Genomic DNA, 16,690 nt, shown 5'->3' with positions numbered 1-16,690 from the left:
AGCGGTCTGAGGGAAACATCACAAACTGCTCCTGTCATCATCCCACAGTGAAGTTTATTTTGCCTCAAAAAGAAATTTAAGAACAGAATTAAAATGCGAGCAGGAGGCGTGCAGGAGTCCTGCCGGCAGACAGACGCAGGTGTTTCCTGTCAGCAGCGAGGCTTCTCCTCCTCGCCGCTCGTCTTGGTGATGAAGAGTCTCTTGAGGAAGAGGAGCTGCAGGTACCCGGAGGTGACGATGAGGAGGCTGAGCGCCATCGACCACCAGGTGACGTACTGCGAGTTGGACAGCAGCAGGAAGTAGTCGGTGCTCTTCCTCATGCGGCCAAAGTTGTAGTAGCGAAACATGTGGAAGACGTAATTTTCCACTTTGTGAGTCGCGTCCTGCAACAGACGCTGCAAGTGTTAGCGAAGTGACGCTGAGACGGTGCCAGTTTAGGCTCAATGTGACCAACGTTTCTCACCATGTTCACCATTAATAAAAACCAGTTCATCAATTAATGGAGAAAATCATCAGCTGATTCATCCATAATAAAAATATCAGTTTATACATCAAAGTGAGCGCCACCTTAAAAACTCCGACAGTGAAATCCTGCTTTTACATTCATGCATCAATCACAATAACTAACATTTTAATTAACACGCAGGACTTTAACAGCAGGGATACTCGACTTCAGAGTAAAAAATAAAGCGACTGAAACTGGGAATAGTTTTTGTTCCTTTAGTCTCCAAAAGGCGTCTGAGTGCATAAAACTGCATCAAAATAGAGCTTGTTGACTGACAGAGCTCCTAGCGAAAAGCCTGATGTCCTCAAATCTCAGAGACGTCCTAAAATCCGAGAAATGTTCTTAAGTCCTAGAAATGTCCTAAAATCTTAGAGGCGTCCTAAAATTCCAGAAATGTCCTAAAATCTGAGAAATGTCCAAAAATCCTGGAAATGTCGTAAAATCCTAGAGACGTCCTACATTTCTAGAATTTTCCTAAAATCCTGGAAATGTCCTAAACTACGTGAAACATGTGACTGGCCTACTGTCGTTTTGCAAAACCAGTGCAGTATCCTCGTCTCACAGTAACACAGTACTTCCACAGTGTGGTATTACTACTTTCACAACACTTTCCCTCTGATGCGTGTGTGTGTGTGTGTGTGTGTGTGTGTGTGTGTGTGTGTGTGCGCGCACCTCTATGACGCTCAGCGTGTCATTCAGCTCTTTGCTGACCTCCTCTTTCTTCTTCTTCTTCTCCTCCTCTTCGCTCTTGGCGGGGTCCTGGACGCCGTCGTAGTAAACGCCGAAGCTGAGGAAGACCTGCATGGTGCCGAAGCGATTGTGGAAGTTGCTCAAACACATCTGATAGAAACCTGCGGAGACGCACAACAAGTGAGACACAGTGTACACACACAGGATGTGACATCACAGCGGCCGATCCAGCGTCTGCACTGAAGGTGGAGAGAAGACGGTTAATAACGCTGACATTATAATTATTAACGTGTTCATCACTTTAATGTTGCAGCTGATTGTATTTTGTGTCTTTTATTTTCTATTTTTCATAATTTATATTAGTCGAATTCCTCGTATATATATATATATATATATATACAGATATACTTGGCAATAAAACCTGATTCTGATAAATACCACAACATCAAAATGTATGTGTTGACCTTTTTTTAAAAAAGAATGTTATTAATCTAAATCATTAAAACCTGAACACTGAACACACTGATTTTATTTTATTTTTTAAATATGGGGGTCGGAGACGCCACTCACATCTTCTGCCCAAAAATCACGACTACTGGAAAGATATTAAAAAGGAAATCAAAAGTTTATTAGGTATTGACATTATTTTAAGATCCAGTTGATATGTCACACAGAAATATTAAATATCTACTGAGGATTAACAGCAAAAAAGACGGTGAAAGCATCCTGGCTGAAGCCGCAGACCCCAGTATAAACCAGCAGAAAGACTGGGTAAAACATGTATTTATTATTGATTATCACTTTAAAATTGTTTTTAAATAATGTAGAAACATGTGTTGGACCAGTTTATTTTTTAAAGGTAACCAACTTAGAAATGTGTGTTCAGAAGTATAGTAACAGTACGTTATATACTTCATTATCATATTAATAAACACACATTTAAGTTAATTACTCATTACATTATTTAGAAGGAATTTAAAAGTGATTAAGGAACAGTGTTCCCCGTTCACTTTTTTCTTTTGCTTCTGCTTTTTGTTTGTCTGTTTTATTATGGTTTTTAACCTTGGTTTATATTTATTATTATTACTGATCTGTTTTTTTTTAAAGCTAAGGAATAATGTGTAGGAAAAAACTATATTTGTAATGAGATAATGCAGCTTAATAAACATAAAAATAAAACCAGCAGTTTGTGTCGGACAGATACCCGTTTCCTTGGCCTCAAAGTTGATCTGACCCTTTGCATCATCGACGGTCGACACGATGAGACCGCTGGGAGCGTTGACGGTGACGGACAGGTGTCTGTCGTGGCCGACTCCCGTCACCCACTGGACCTACAGACAGACGGCAACACGCGAGAGACAGAGTTCAATAAAGTCAATTTGCAATTCTATAAAATACTGTACTGAAAAATAATTATGTATGAGATGCGTATAAAAAAAACTGCTTTACTTTATATAGAAATCACTTGTGCAAAAACTAGTGCAATATGAGTATATAAAATAGTTGTGCAGTTAGAAATATATAAAAATTATACACTTCATATAAAAATAATGTACAAACTGTGTATATTAAATACATGGAAAAATAACAAATAAAATTTAATAAATTAATTCAATATTTTTTTTTACTATATATATATATAAAAAAAGTACAAAATGTATAAAATAAATACAACACATAAAAATTCTACACTACATTAAAAAAAAAACACAAAAAATGTATAAATTAGAAATATAAAAAATACTAGTACAGTACATAACATATGAAAACACCACTGAAATACATTAAAAAAAATAAATTTGAAGTGAACATAAAAGGTCTGAAAATGTTATTTTCTCTGTGAGCTTCTTACTTTGCCTGACTGGATTTCGATACAAACACAAGAATTTTCTGCTCAAGTTCAAGTTTGAGTTGTAAAAGACTTTTTTTGTATTTTCTGATATGTTTGTGCTTTTCTGACTGATTAAGTGTTAGAAAACATTTTGTAATGAAATTTAATCGTATAGAGAAATACTTAAGGTTGGAAACCACATTTACAATGGCTTAAAAATATATTAAGTACAAAATAAAATAAAATAATAAAACAAAATAAAATGAAATGAAGTAACCACAGTGAAGTCTCCTGTTGAGGCCCGAGCGTTTGTTCTCACCATGAAGCTCAGGTAGAATCTCTCTCCTCGGTGGGCGAAGTGCCAGAAACACTCCAACCCCCCGGCGGGAACCACCACCGAGAAGTCGTACTGGTCGCTGCCCCAGAACAGCTCCTGGTCCGTCATGTCGGGGTGGGGGTTTGTCTTGGGCCCGCCGTGAACCGGACCCCAAAACACCAGGACGAGAAATAAGACGGGAATCCCGAGGAACATGTCTGAGGACACACAGAGCTCTTCTCTCTGTGGAAAGCTGCAGGTGGAGTCTGCGTGGAGATCAGAAATGATTAACTGGCACCAACATGTCGCCTCCATCAGTGGGAAAACTGGGCTGCCCGCACAGATGGCGTCACTGTGCTAGAGAGGAATAACCGTCACCCTGCAGGACTGAGAGAGAGGATAAAAGGAAATAGTTAACCCTCAATAACAATCAGCGACAGAAGAAGAAATGACCCAAATATTTGCCAGAAATTAGTAAAAAAAAAAAAAAACCTGAAAATTAGTTATAATAATAACAACAATAATAAATATATAAATGAAAAAAAAGAATGACATGAAAAAGTGCATAAAAATTCTAATAATTTCATAACATAATTTTAAATATCAGCAAGGAATTAGTAGAAAGTACAGGAAAATTACCTGAAAATTAAAAATAAAAAGAAAACAATTAAATAATTATAACAAAAACAAAAGAAAAACCTGGAAAAAAATAATTATTTTGTAAAATAATTTTAAATATTAGTTTAGTTTATTTGCACACAATTAAAAACTGCATAAAATCCAGATTAAAAAAAGTGTCGGGAGAGGTCAAGAGAGCAGAGGCTTATACAAACGGACCCCCCTTTAACTTGAAAACAAACAAAAACAAAAATGAAGAAAAAACAAAGAAGCAAACAAACAAAAAAAAAACCTGCTTAATTAACATTTTACAGAAAAACACAACGAAAGATAAATGACAACAAGGTGCAGAAAAAGTAACCGGCCAGTAAACATTAATCCAATCTAATAAAAATAAAAAAGTACATAGAACAGAGTAAATATATATACACACAAATCCAGAAATGATAAAAAATCATGAATTAAATGTTTTGATTTCCTTTAATTTTTTTTAAAGATGATATCTGTGCACCGTGATATCTGAGGGAACACTGACCATGTTTATTTTATGTAATTACAAATACGGTTTCCCTAGCTTTTTTTCTCATCCCCAAGACAGTTCAACATAGCTATTTAAAAAAATCTTCTCAATCTCCTAATTCCTTGCAGATTGTGGAACATTTAACACCAAGTTGCTCACTGCTTTTTATCCAGCGTTGAAAGAAATCAGGATAATAAGGATAATCTCAGTGGTAGTGAAAAAAGGACACAGGTTAAATCTAAAGTGTCTGCAGTAATGTTCACATGCTGATGTGTAACAGGTTCAATGTTCATCACAGCCACCATCATAGTTTGGTGTGTTAGCATACTGACCTGTCATTATGAGCAGTGAACACAGAATATTCAAAGTAAATGTAACTACAAACAGGCCTGTAGTTGATCAGGATGTCTCGGTGTTGATGTGTACGGCTAGAAAAAATAAAATAAAGTATTTCACAAAAATAACAACCAGTTAGAAGCCGATTCTTTAAAGAGGTAGAGAGAAACTCGGTTTATTCTAAATGTCTTGAAAAATGGAAACAGAAAATCTCAGAAAACAAATGTACAGTCGCTCCGGCTCAGATACATTCTTTGAAAAGTCAGATTCTCTAAATTATCTGCTAAACTTCGAATTCATCCGTAAGTCTTACGGGTTTAAATTTAAGCCACGAGAAGGACCCGACTAAAAACAGAAAAGACTTTCCTTTTCATTTTTTAGAAAAAATCCACGTTTATATGATAACACTGTGAAAACGATTCTCGTGTACACGGATTGACAAAAACAGCCGGCAACTCTGCAGTATGCACGCCAGGCCGGCAGCTGGCGATGTAACTTTGTAATGACACACCACAGAAGAAGACCACGAGCACGCGTGAGGTGCGGCCCTGACGTCACCGCTCTCACAGTGGATATTTTAGGTGCATTAAATAAAATGTTTACACCAGTTTAAGATATTAAAACAGAGAGTATCCGAGTAGATGCGTCCAGCACGGCGCTGATTCAACTCTCCTCAGAGAAGAGAAATTTAAGAGAATTTTTAAAAAGCTTCCAAATCCTTTTAAATTTTCTTTAAAGGACACTTTTTTGCTTTCCAGCAAAGTCAACATAGAAATGTTGAGTACCCCAAAGTTTTATTGTTAAAAATGTGTAGCACAGGCCCCAAATATATTAAGAAACTGCTGGATGCTACTTTGCATATGTTCTGATATTTTCAACTCTGAAAATGGTTTTTTTTATATTAGAAGTCTGCACATTTTAACTGCAGTTGGGCAGATTTTTATGAATTTTTTTTTTCAATTCAAATGTTTAGAGAACACTAAATTGACTGAATTAGACAAGTAACTTACTTCTTTTTCTTGATAATTGCAATAACTTAGTTATAAATTGTAATTGCAATACTTAGAAAAACATGAGTACAACAATGCAGGAAGTTTACGTTTAAAATCACAGACCATCACGTCGACGCACAATTGATAAATGTTTTTTCCTCGGAAGAGAATTATGCAAAATTATGCAAATTGCCCAATTTATGCATGTTACAATCCGGCACTATACATTTATAACATCAAACTTTGGGGTACTCAACATTTCCAGCTTCACAAAAGGGCTCTATAGGCTGGCAAATTAGACTACATTTTAGGGTTTGTATTTTGATATTTAAGACAATTCATGACTTTTCCAGGACCTGCAGAACCGCTGATTTTATTTGAAGTGGTAAAATACCTTTTTAAGGGGCCGATCACAGCGAGACACGTCGCTAGAGAAGCATCGCCGGCTAAACCGCTGTTTCCCTGTGGTATGGCGCGTCTGTCAGGCGCTCCTTGCTCGCTGCTGTGCGATGCTTTATTTGGATGTTTTTGAGGCGCACATAAAAGTTAAAACATCAAATTTTCAGCTCAAGGTGCAGAGTTGCAGAGTTTGGTCACGCACACACAGCCCCGCTCCAGGCGCTCCCAGCTGTTTTATGGCGTTTTTGGAGCAGCTGTGCCTGGCATAACGCATCTCGGTGTTATCGCCCTCTGAGACTTTTTGGAAGATGATTTAGAGAATAATGAGTAAAGAAAACTCCCCTGAGAGAGCAGGAAGAAGCAGCAGCATGAGATAAGCAGAGAAACACTGTGAGGTTCATCATGGTGGAGAAAAACGACCAGTCCTGATTGGTCGGCACGGTTTGTAACAGATTGTACTCGGATAAAAAACAAAAAATACAAAGCAGGAATGTTAAACCGGCACTCAGCGAGGCTCGACACACACACACACACACACACACACACACACACACACACACACACACACACACACACACACACACACACAAACAGATATGTTTACATTTTCCAAACAATAAAAGTCACAAAGAAACGGCGCTTTGAGCACGTGAGGCGTCAGGAAAGATACGATTATGTGAGCGCGTTTGTCCACAAGCAGTAATCGATCTGGTGAATCTGAGTATGAATACTCACACCAACAAACAAACAAACAAACGAACAAAAATGATGAGACAACAATAGGCCACATGTGCAAACACAACAGTCAGTGACTTAAGGAAGAAAAGAAATACGATTTTAAGAGGAATTTGGGATTAAAAAAATCAGAGAGCTGGATTTATTTAGGAGGGTTTTCAAAATACTGGGAAGAAGAAATATTTATGTTCCAATTTGATTTTTTGCTTTTAATCATATAACATGATTTCTTAAAGGTGGATTTTTAGAGCTCCAGTAGCACCAAGGATCAGATCCTGTTTCGTCACGAGGACGCAAAAAGCACACGGGTGACGCCGTCCACGTTCCTGCAAGTGTTGTGTGACTCTGTTCCACTGATGTTCAGTTTTCACTGCGCCAAGAAATACAGCAACAAACAACGCTGGTCAACACGGATGCAAACAATACCCGATTCGAAACACGTCAATGATCGGCTCTGCAAATGTTCTATGAGGCAGGAAATTAGTTGAAAACATTCTTTGGACCCGAAAGATCCAAACGAGTTTTCGTGAGAAACTCTCAATGTAAACAGAACTTTAGTTTGTTTACAAAATAAACCTCCACAGACACCCTTTAAAAAGATATATATATGTGTATATATATATTTATACAAGTTATTTAAATCAGGGATACTCAACTTTCTTTGTTTGGGGGCCACTTTTGCAAAATGACAGGAGGCCGGGGGCCAGTCGCAGCATTTCTAGGAGTTTAGGACATTTCATTGAATTTTAGACATTTCTCAGATTTTAGGAAATTTTTAAAATTTTAGGACACTTTCAGGATTTTCAGATGTTGCTAGGATTTTGGGATGTTTCTGGGATTACAGGGAGTTTCTGGGACTTTAGGACATCAGTGTCTCAGCTGTGTCCTCTGTCGGGGGTGTGGGGGATCCTCCTCTGGCTCTTTTTTTGATCAACAAGCTCTATGTTGATGCTGTTTTATGTCTCTGACACCTTATGGAGACTAAAAGGATGAAAACAATTCTTAGTGTCAATCACTTTATTTCTATTATAAATTAGAAAATAGTTGGGGGGCCACTCGGCAGTCTATCAGGGGCCAGATTTGGTCCACTGGCTTAATGTTGAGTATCACTGATTTAAATCGACAGAAATGAAAAATTATAACCGTAATTGTATAATCTTTGTTTGACTTGTTGATGCACACAGTGCAAATCAAGCTCTAAAATGACATAAACATCAGTTCGAGGTTCCAATAAATTTGGGGAAACACATTTCATGATTTCTGGTCAAATAATAATTCTGTAGTCAGTAACCGTTTAAAGAGCCAGCGTCTTCATGAGTACATGAAAAAGACAAAACATTCAGACTCCTCCAGTGATTAATGTGGACTCACAGCATCCGCCTCCAGTCGGTCTGACTGGGTTAGATGTATTCCTCCAGCAGGGATGATGCTCCTCCAGCTGACAGGAGGTCAGAGGTCAAGCGTTAGAGATGGACACCATGCATGCTGCTCCTTGCAGCTCAGAAACAGACACCTGCACATCCAGCTGGACTCTGCCGGTTCATCGCCTCCATCAAACGTCTCCACCGTGTCTGTTTGAGTGACGGCCTGTCAGACGGAGAACTCGGCCCCGCCCCTCCAGGTGCGTCTGTGGAGCAACGTTGGCAGTTTGAGTCCAGCAAAGGGGCTGATCCACAACAGCGACGGCTGACCTCCAAACACCGACCTCAGTCCCGCCCAGCGAGTCTGACGCTCCCACGTCGGCTTCTCGTTCTTCAGACGCTCAATCTCCTGATGGAGAAATAACACAACCACGTTACACTCATACACAACCTCAATACACACAGAAATACACAACCACGTTACACTCATACACAACCTCAATACACACAGAAATACACAACCACGTTACACTCATACACAACCTCAATACACACAGAAATACACAACCACGTTACACTCATACACAACCTCAATACACACAGAAATACACAACCACGTTACACTCATACACAACCTCAATACACACAGAAATACACAACCACGTTACACTCATACACAACCTCAATACACACAGAAATACACAACCACGTTATACTCATACACAACCTCAATACACACAGAAATACACAACCACGTTATACTCATACACAACCTCAATACACACAGAAATACACAACCACGTTACACTCATACACAACCTCAATACACAACCACGTTACACTCATACACAACCTCAATACACACAGAAATACACAACCACGTTACACTCAGAGATACACAACCTCAGTACACACAGAAATACACAACCACGTTACACTCATACACAACCTCAATACACACAGAAATACACAACCACGTTACACTCAGAGATACACAACCTCAGTACACACAGAGATAAACAACATCAGTACACACAGAAATACACTCACAGATACACAACCTTAGTAGACAGAGACTCACAACTACATTACATTCAGAGATACACAACCATGTTACACACAGACACACATAACCTTGAGCCGCGCGCGCACGCGCACGCGCACACACACACACACACACACACACACACACAACCTCCTTACCAACACAGACACACATCCTCATCGTTCTAAGCTACACAGTAACCTCTGTAGAGAGAAAACTTTATTGAACAAACAGGCGTCCTCGTCACACACAGAAGAAACTAACAGCGGTCTGCAGCGAGCAGTGAAAACCTGTTAACACACTGGTGACGCAACAGAAAGCACACAGCGCGAGTTTACGTCCTCACCGTCTCGTCGTTGCAGATGGAGTGGAGCTGAGTGCTGAACATGACGGCTGTGAAGGTGAAGAAGAGGAGGGCCTCCATGCAGAGGAAGATCATCAGCATCATCGTCACCGGAGGAGAGAAATCGCTGCACTCTGCTCACGGAAAAACAACACTGTGAACTACAGCTGACTTCTGCCGCGACAGAGTCGCTGCGTGAAAGTGAAGCAGCACCAACGTGAAAATGACGGTATAAAAACCAGCCGTCGACAGATCATCAGCCTGGCCGATTTTTGGGGCCGATATGTGGCATTTTGCCAATTGTCTGTATGCGCACTTTAATTTAAGTGCACAGGGGGAACTTCTACTTTGTAAAACCTCAGGGAGATCTTTTTATTTATTCATTTTTTATTTAAATTTTCACTTGACTTCATAAAAACTTGCTGTATGAGATGTTGAATGTATCTGTTTCTGACCTTTACACACAGTTTTGTGTTGGAGTTTGTTATTATCCAAATTCTAAATATTAACAGAAAGATTTTTATTTTTTATTTTAATGCAAATCGGTTCCATAAATCGGTTTTCGGTCTCATTAAGTACTAATAATCAGTAACAGTATCGGTCCTGAAAAAACAATATCAGTCAACCTCTAATAAGAACAGAATTAAAAGTTTTGTTTAGACATTTTTATAGGTTGAGTTTTTACTCAATGACTCGACTTGTTTAGAGCGTTCAAAACATACTGAATCTAAATAAAAGTTCATTTTTCCCCCCTTTTTTTCAAAATTTGTATGCAAAACATGAAACAAAGTAGCAAATTATTTGTTTTTAAAGTGTTTTAAAAGTTGTCACATCAACTAATAAATACGGGGGAAATAGTTAAATATATACCTTTATACCTTTTATATATGTGTGCAGTGCATCAGTGCATCTCTCGGTGTAGTTTGTTTCAAATTGAGTTATTTTAGCATGGATACATTCAAAAATAATAAACTTAACTTCTAAAAATTAATACTGGCCTGTACATTTAAGGTTTAAAATGCTATTCTAATATTTCTGTGCAAAAGTGTTAATCCTCCTCCCTTGACAGGAGATAAATAATTGAAAAATAAAGAAAGTGTAGTTGAAATTAGGAGTCTGAGTGGCGTTCAGGTCTCACCTCTCCACTGGACTCTGATGCAGGTGATGAACTGGTATCCACAGAGAGCCAGAGCATGACTGGAGATCATAGCGATGTACATCTGTGGACAAGAGACGAGTTAACAGACCTCAAATACAAGATTTTCAAATACAGTCTGTTCATCATCGGGTTCAGTCTGCTCTGCGGCAAAACGCGTCACACGAGTGACTGAAAGTTTACGTGCAACGAAAGACGTTTGAATGCAGCAGGTGAGAAATTGTGCCATACAAATATGCTCTTTGTATTTTCATTATTTTCCTCTAGATTTTTTATTCCATCCACTGCAGTGTTTTCTAACTACTGATTTAAGTGCTACAACAGCTTCAACACAGACTAATCTATTCACACACAGATTGTCACCATCGACGCCTCCTCGATCAGCAGACGAGGACCGACTGTCCGGATTAGACATAAAAAAAAACATAAAAAATAAAAAAGATATGGGAGTCACTCAGCAACACAACAAAATGACCATTATACTCATGAAAACAAACCCTTCTCTCCATCAAATTAACATGCTCTTCCTTTACTTTCATTTTTTACAAGATAAAAATAAACAAAAACATCTGTGCATGTTGCATTAGTGAGTGGACACGACAGGAAATGAACTCACAGTGAAAAGGACGAAGAAGCGCTGGTTTTTCTCCCCGACACAGTTGTTGACCCAGGGACAGTGGTGGTCCATCTTACGGATGCAGCGCTTACAAATACTGAAGACGTTAGAAGAAGAAGAAAGAAGAAAAAGAAAAGTTGTTGATGAGGAAGGAGAAAATAAGAAAGAAGGAAGAAAAGAATTAAGAAGTTGACACAAAACAGACACGAAAGCAGGCTCGCTGCCAGTTACGGTGTTTTATTTTGACTTGCAGATTTTGTTCATTTTTTTCTAAATGATCATTATTGGTACTTAAGTGAATAAAATCAATATAAAACGAGTCAGTAAACATTAGTGCTTTTTATTCAGAAGACCACAGTTTTTACGTCTACTTGTTTTTGTTTACAGTGCAGACCTGCCACATCCAATACGGTGGACGCACGGACGTATCGCAGCAGCCGGCCAACACGGTCAGTGCGGCGTCTACGTATGCATGTCTGTGGTTTGAGCCTCCTCACCTGCAGTGATGAGCCCTCTCAGGTTTGATGCTGCAGCATTTTGGACATTTGTAGATGACCTCGCCCGGCTTCAGCTGCAGACTCTCCATGTACTTCTTGGTGGCGTTTCCTTTAGGAACGGCTCCCTGAGGAGAGAAGGAAGAAAGCACAATGAGGAGACCGAACAGGAAACATCTTAAGGGTTAATTACAACTTAAAGCTTCTATTTTTGCCATTAAACTAAAACTCATCAGCTGGGATCTCATTTGTAAACACTGATACTAGGGCTGGGCGATGTGGCTTTAAAATAATGTTGCATCGCATTACTCTTCAAAAGTTGAGCAGATCATCAGGAAGTTTTGAGGCACATGACGTCAGAGCACGCAGAAGTCACTAAGGATACGCCCACTGAGTGGTAGATAAATGTACTGCAGTATCAAAAGTAAATGTAAGTCATGAATACATATATTTATGTGCCAATACACTGTATTCTGTAAAGTGACTTATCATCAGCTGATTATCTGATTTGATATTTAGCATTTTTCTGATGATCAGTTTTGCTTTGTTTTTAAATCCAGTGACTGATTAAATACATTTATTTTAAAATGTGGGTGTAGGCACATATTTAATTCATTAAAAGGAAGCTGTTAATTAAATTCAATGACTTACGGAGAAGGTGTGGGATTAAATAAGTCTGTCATTCTTCTGACTCGTATGAGTGTATGAACCAAGTCAGACCGTTTTCTTTTACATTATGTTTTTCGACGTCTGTAAGTATTACTTTTTTGTCTGTTTGCTTGTTTGTATATTTTCTCTCTTTTCTTTTACATGTTGGACATAAATAAATTAATTGTCTTTGTATCTGTAAATACTGCAGACTTGCAGCTGCACGCATGGTTTTATAAATCAAAATATTTTTTTGGTTCACGCCATTTTCGGCTTTTTTCAGCAGGTACGCTTTTAGTATGACTCCAACACACCGTTTCGGCTTTCTCACCGGGTCGGTCAGCATGGTGCGGAGGTGGGAGGCCAGCGCCAGCACAGCCAGGCTGTTGAAGAGCACCCCGTTGACCACGGCGTACCAGAAGCTCCTGGAGGGCAGCAGCATGACAAAGGTGACCACAAAGTCAGCGAAGAAGACCAGGAACCAGGTGATGAAGGCACACACCATCCCGCAGCAGTCCTGGATGAACCAGAGCCGCCTCGCCTCGCTGTGGGAGCTCCTCTCTACCACCTCCTCCCCGTCCAGCAGGGGGCGCTGCTGCTCCACGTCCCTCAGTCTGTGGCCTGAGGACATTGTGCCCTGACGAGAAATTCGAGGACAAAAGGTTAAAGTCAGTTAATACTGATATTAGTTATCTGCTTAAAAAGTATTTTTAAATGTCTCCATTGAGAAGAATCATATTGAAACATAGCACACGATAATACCGTGATTCTTTTCCATATGAACAAAAATAATACTGAAAAGACATACAAATAACACCCTTAAAATAAAACAAATACATAAGAAAAACAATTTTTAAGAATAAATGCCTCACAATAATAACAAACAAAACAACTGAAGTTTGCAACCAGCTGTTATTGAGGGGATTCAATTATTTCAGAGCTGTAGCAATCAAGTACCTGATAAAACACGAGCAAAAAATTACTTGATTGACATTACATTTATTGGCAACTATTACGAACGATTAATCTTTAAAATACCTTTCCAGGGAAAAATACCAAAAAATGTATTATTTCCAAGTTCTCAGATGTGAGAATTTGCAGCTTTCATTGGTCTCACATTACAGTAACATTTAATACTTTGCTGTTTGGAAATGTTGGAGGGACAAAACACGGCATGTGATGAAGTCACTTTAGGCTTTAGGTTATTTTAACTGCGTTCTCTCGTGTTTCTCATGTAGTCCAAATGATGACTCTACAGATATATCTGTAACAAATCCATAAAAATTACATGTAAAATGTTATTCTTGTCATAATAGGGTAGCTGCTGAAATATAACCACACCAGCACATGAAACTATCTCTGGCATCATGGATTTATGTCGCTGTAGGGGTTTTTTATAGATAAAGGGATTTTTTTACACTTAAGAGACTAAACGTCTGGAATTCTGTACAATTTAGTTATGACGCATGCTTCAAATTTATCCTTGCTTATTTCTGTATCCGGGCTGATCTTATCTGACGTCATATATTGTCACAGAACGTGAAACGGGATAAATAATTCTGATCAGTGCGTTATTTCATGCTGCATTTCTGTTGGCTGGTTAGTGGACGTAGGTCGTAACAGCAATCACACAGTGAGATTCTCATCCCAAATTCTGACACTGTTATGATTTTATCCCAGGCTGTCTTTGATCGATCGACACTGACAACAGCCATCCTTGAACCTCTCTCACTGTGCATCGTGGGACCACCCTTCTAGAGCCAAAACCAAAGATATCATCACGTTTCTGCCACGATCAGCCACGTTTCTTTCCTCTGAGACAGCCCAAAATCACACAGTGTATACTGGGCTCTAGAGAAGTCCAGCATAATGAAGTCAGAGTTGGGATGATGCACACTGACTTACTTGAAATTGCCTTTACTTTAAAGCATTATCTCCTTTCTTCCAGCTGCCCCATGGAGTCACACGCTGTTTGGCCTCTGGCTCACATCGCTGTGGACAACAGAGGCAAAAGTTCAAGCAGTGGTGGAAGACGTATTTGGGCACTTTTTTGCAGTAAAAGTACTAATGTCACACTGTGAAAATACTCTACTGCAAGTAAAAGTCCTACATCCAGAGCCTTACTTAAGTAAAAGCGTGCATCAGCAAAATTCACTTTAACTTTGAAAAAAAAAAAATATGTAAGATGCAGCAAAACAGTGATACTCAACTTGAAACCCATGCGCCAAATCTGGCCCCTAACATGGTGCCAGGTGGCCTCCAAACATTTTTTTATTCACAATAAAGAAAGTGATACTGGGAATTGTTCCTGTACTTTTAGTATACACAACTCGCCATAGTGCATAGAACAACATCAAAACATGATCCAAAAAAAGTGGCAGTGGGGGATTCCCCACACCCACCGACAGAGGTCCCATCAAACATCCTAAAATCCTACAAATTTCCAACAATCCCAGAAATGTCCTAAAATTGTAGAAATATCCTACAATCCTGTCAACATCCTTATATCTTAGAGATCTCCTAAAACCCTGGAAATGTCCTGAAATCCTAGAAACGTCCTTAAACCCTTGAAGCGTGCTACAATCCTTTATATGTCCTACAATCCTATATAAGTCCTAAAATCCTAGAAATGTCCTGATATCCAAGACACATCCTAAAATCCCAGAAACACCCTAAAATACTAGAAGCGTCCTAAAATCCTTGAAACGTGTATGGGTCTGCTGTGACTGGCCTCTGGCCCTTGTCAGTTTGTAAAAGTGGCCCCTAAACAAAGCAGGTTTAGTATCCCTGGTCTAACTTTAATAAAGCAGGATTGCAAACGACGGGGTGTTTATAGATACACATCAATGTTAGCAAATTTAGCTACATAAGGATAACTACCATAACAAACCTAGCAGCCAGCTAACCTACTTCTGCTGTTAGCTTCTGAGCTATAACATTATACCACAATCACATTTCGCTGACTATAACTCGTCTACCTTCAATAAAATGCGAATGGTTCCGAATGGGGACGTTATTACGATAAAAGTTATGTTACAGTAGCATCACTGCAGAGTAGCTAATTTAGCTACACTAGCATAACAACTCTAGCAGACTGCTAACCCACTTGTAAAGTTTACATTACACTTTGGCACTTAGCTCCCTATAAAAAGAATAACTTAAATAAATGTAATGGTTTTACACAGGGACTATACAAATGTTACTTTACGGTAACATTACTGTGCACACCAGCTGATTTAGTTACACGAGCCACGCTAGCATAACAAACCTAGCAGACTGCTAGGCCACTTACATATATAGTTTACTCATTAGTCGTAAGGTTATACGTTAGCCACATTTTAGCTCTCTTCAATGAAGAAGCGTCGTGACATATAAGACTCTTAAAAGACAATATTTATGTAAGATGAAGAGAGCCAAGTTAGCGCATCAGTCCTACCACCAGCTAACCCACTACTACCGTTAGCTTATTAGCTGCAAGATTATGCGTGAATCACATGAAGCTTTCTATAAATGATCCAACTTCGATAAAACAGTTTACAGGTTACGAACAATAACCGTGTAACCGTAAGAGTTACGTTACAGCGGCAAGACCGTAACTAATGTAGCTAGATGAGCTCAGATAGCTAAATGCTAACAGCTAGCTTATCCAGCGGTGTATTCCGCTATTTAGACATCGAGGACCTGACAGTTAAACAAACACAAAACCTGTAAATTAAACTGAGGTTAATTCAATTGATCCGACCGAAATTATACTATAGGTAAACATTAACGGGGTTATAAACGGCAATCTCTCTAGAAACAGATGTTTAGCATGTTCCAACGAAAACATATTCATCTTCAGCTTCGACATTTGTGTTTTTATTATAATAATTTGAAAGTCTCGTAACTCACCTTCTGAAAACCATAAACGAGTCTCTGGTCAGACGTTATTAATTACTCTGATTTGGCCCCGTTAAGCTCCCTGTGAAGAGCAGGAGGAAGCCGCTGAGCTCTTTGAACAGACTGACATTTATGAGACAAACCTGCTTCATCCTTTCAGTCTTTGCTCTGGTAAAATTCAAGCATGTGGTTCGAAAACCCGCCAC

General features: G+C 39.0%; 2 protein-coding genes across 2 annotated transcripts; both read right to left on the bottom strand.

Moving 5' to 3' along the window:
- Positions 1–29: 29 nt before the first annotated feature.
- On the bottom strand, positions 30–8,453 carry tmed6 (transmembrane p24 trafficking protein 6). The gene is made up of 5 exons (XM_088079598.1): positions 8,314–8,453; positions 3,346–3,729; positions 2,400–2,526; positions 1,178–1,356; positions 30–383 (listed from the first exon to the last, which is right to left on the bottom strand). Exons 2-5 carry the CDS (start codon positions 3,655–3,657, stop codon positions 150–152), a joined length of 852 nt encoding a protein of 283 aa, XP_087935724.1. The 5' UTR covers positions 3,658–3,729; positions 8,314–8,453; the 3' UTR covers positions 30–149.
- Positions 4,072–16,690, bottom strand: LOC121963294 (palmitoyltransferase ZDHHC7-like). The gene is made up of 8 exons (XM_088079596.1): positions 16,497–16,690; positions 14,511–14,597; positions 12,937–13,242; positions 11,961–12,085; positions 11,464–11,560; positions 10,830–10,911; positions 9,695–9,825; positions 4,072–8,712 (listed from the first exon to the last, which is right to left on the bottom strand). The coding sequence occupies exons 3-8, from the start codon at positions 13,234–13,236 to the stop codon at positions 8,533–8,535; spliced, it is 915 nt and encodes a 304-aa protein (XP_087935722.1). The 5' UTR covers positions 13,237–13,242; positions 14,511–14,597; positions 16,497–16,690; the 3' UTR covers positions 4,072–8,532.

Source organism: Plectropomus leopardus, chromosome 7 (assembly GCF_026936395.1).
Source record: "Plectropomus leopardus strain MGB_pleo_1.0 chromosome 7, ASM2693639v1, whole genome shotgun sequence".
In the NCBI taxonomy this organism is placed as follows: Eukaryota; Metazoa; Chordata; class Actinopteri; order Perciformes; family Serranidae; genus Plectropomus; species Plectropomus leopardus.
Note: the sequence above shows the minus strand (reverse complement) of the source record. Positions and strands in the feature narration are given on the sequence as shown.